The sequence below is a fragment of the Panicum virgatum genome, chromosome 4K (assembly GCF_016808335.1).
Source record: "Panicum virgatum strain AP13 chromosome 4K, P.virgatum_v5, whole genome shotgun sequence".
Taxonomy (NCBI): domain Eukaryota; kingdom Viridiplantae; phylum Streptophyta; class Magnoliopsida; order Poales; family Poaceae; genus Panicum; species Panicum virgatum.
The window spans coordinates 16002963-16004901 of record NC_053139.1 but is presented as its reverse complement, the minus strand read 5'-3'; the positions used below and the strand labels follow the sequence as shown (position 1 = coordinate 16004901).

General features: G+C 47.4%; 1 protein-coding gene across 1 annotated transcript; it reads left to right on the top strand.

The window, feature by feature from the left end:
* Positions 1-293: 293 nt before the first annotated feature.
* LOC120703308 (protein DMP2-like) lies at positions 294-1595 on the top strand. Its single transcript, XM_039987326.1, has 2 exons — positions 294-983; positions 1343-1595. The coding sequence occupies exon 1, from the start codon at positions 315-317 to the stop codon at positions 969-971; it is 657 nt and encodes a 218-aa protein (XP_039843260.1). The 5' UTR covers positions 294-314; the 3' UTR covers positions 972-983; positions 1343-1595.
* Positions 1596-1939: the final 344 nt, after the last annotated feature.

Genomic DNA, 1939 nt, shown 5'->3' with positions numbered 1-1939 from the left:
AGATGGATATCGAGGTTGGATTAGTCCTTTATTAAAAAATGATATTCAAAACTTCTAAATTCACATTGCACAGTAACAAAAGTGAACACTACACATAATATATCTGCCATTAACACTGTGACCTATGTAATGTCAACGTCGACTTTAACAATTTAGTTAGCTACTTGGCACGAGTTTCCTGTCCAAGCACGGATGCACCCACAAGTTGTGACATTACAAGTCGCATCCTGCAACTACTCAGAACGGCCATAAAAGTGTGAGCAACAACAGCTAGCAGAGTGCAAGTGCGCGACCATCTGCTGGTGATAAATAAGATGGGACACAACGCCGCCGTGCAGACCCAAATGGCCGACATAAAGCTCCTGATGCCAGACGGCGGCGCCAAGCCACCGCCGCCACTGGTCGACAAGACCCTGTGCGGCGCCAGCGACATCGTCAAGCTCCTGCCGACCGGCACGGTCACGGTCTTCCACGCCCTGGCGCCGTCCTTCAGCAACCACGGCGCGTGCGGGGTGGCCAGCCGGTACCTCACCCTCGCCCTCATCGGCGCCTGCGCCGCCTCCTGCGTGCTGCTCTCCTTCACCGACAGCCTGGTCGGCTGCGACGGCCGGCTCTACTACGGCGTGGCCACGCCGCGGGGCTTCTACCCGTTCAACTTCGACGGCACGGGCGAGGAGAGGAGGCGCAAGTTCCGGGACCTGCCTCGGATGAAGGTCAGGCCGCTGGACTTCGTGCACGCGCTCGTCTCCTCGGTCTTGTTCGTCGTCGTCGCGCTTGGCAACGCCGGCATACAGAGCTGCCTGTTCCCAGACATCGGGCCGGACGTCAGCAGGGAGGTGCTCATGAACCTGCCGGTGGGGCTAGGGTTCCTGGCTAGCATGGTGTTCATGATCTTCCCGACGACCAGGAAGAGCATCGGGTACACCGACTTGATGCCTTGCAAACAGGAAGACGAGGGGGAAAGGAATTGAAGCGATAATGCAGTAAGGGTTCTCACCCTGTAAACGCAAAAACACGAAAACGCAAAATTTTACAAAGAAATCTTATTAATTTGAAGTACTAAATAAAGTCTATTTACAAAACTTTTTGCATGGATGAGCTGTAAATCACGAGATGAATCTAATGAGTATACTTAATTCATGATTTGCAACATTGATGCTATAGTAACCATCCGCTAATTATTGCTTAATCATGGATTAATTAGCATCATTAGATTCGTCTCGTGATTTACAACTCATCTGTGCAAAAAGTTTTGTAAATAGACTTCATTTAGTACTTCAAATTGGCAAGATTCCGTCGCAAAAATTTTTTGCGTTTACATGTAAAGAGAACTAAATAGGGCCTAAGCTCTTATCGATCGCATGACGCAACATAACTAGTGTTAAGGATGGAAGGCATGATTGTTAGTAGATAGTGTATATTGTGCATCTATATATTCTCTATCTATTTCGATGCATGTAGATATAGCTTACAATTTAATTTACATTATCTGTATGTACTACCTCTATTATTGAATACTCACTACTAGAATAATGGGCATTCGTTCAATACGTTAGTACTGGATGCATTTCGTCCGGTACTAACATGTGAAATTAGTACGGGTAGAAACTTTTGATCCTCGAACCGACCAGTACTAAATGTCACCCTTTAGTATCGGTCGGTGTTTTGGACTAGTACTAAAATGGCCGCGCTATTTTAGTACCGGTCAATGACACGGACCGGTACTAAAAGGTGACAATTAGTACCGGTCGGTGTCTTGTCCTGGTACTAAATGGTTCTCCACATATTGGTTCAAAAGAAAAACATCTCCCACCTAGTCACATGTGATATATAGGTGAGATGGTAAGGAAGCAACGCGCAAGGTTGGAGGTCACAGGTTCGAATCCTTACGACCGCGCATGCGCATTTACGCGTGAAAATTTCCCGAGGTCTCATTTAG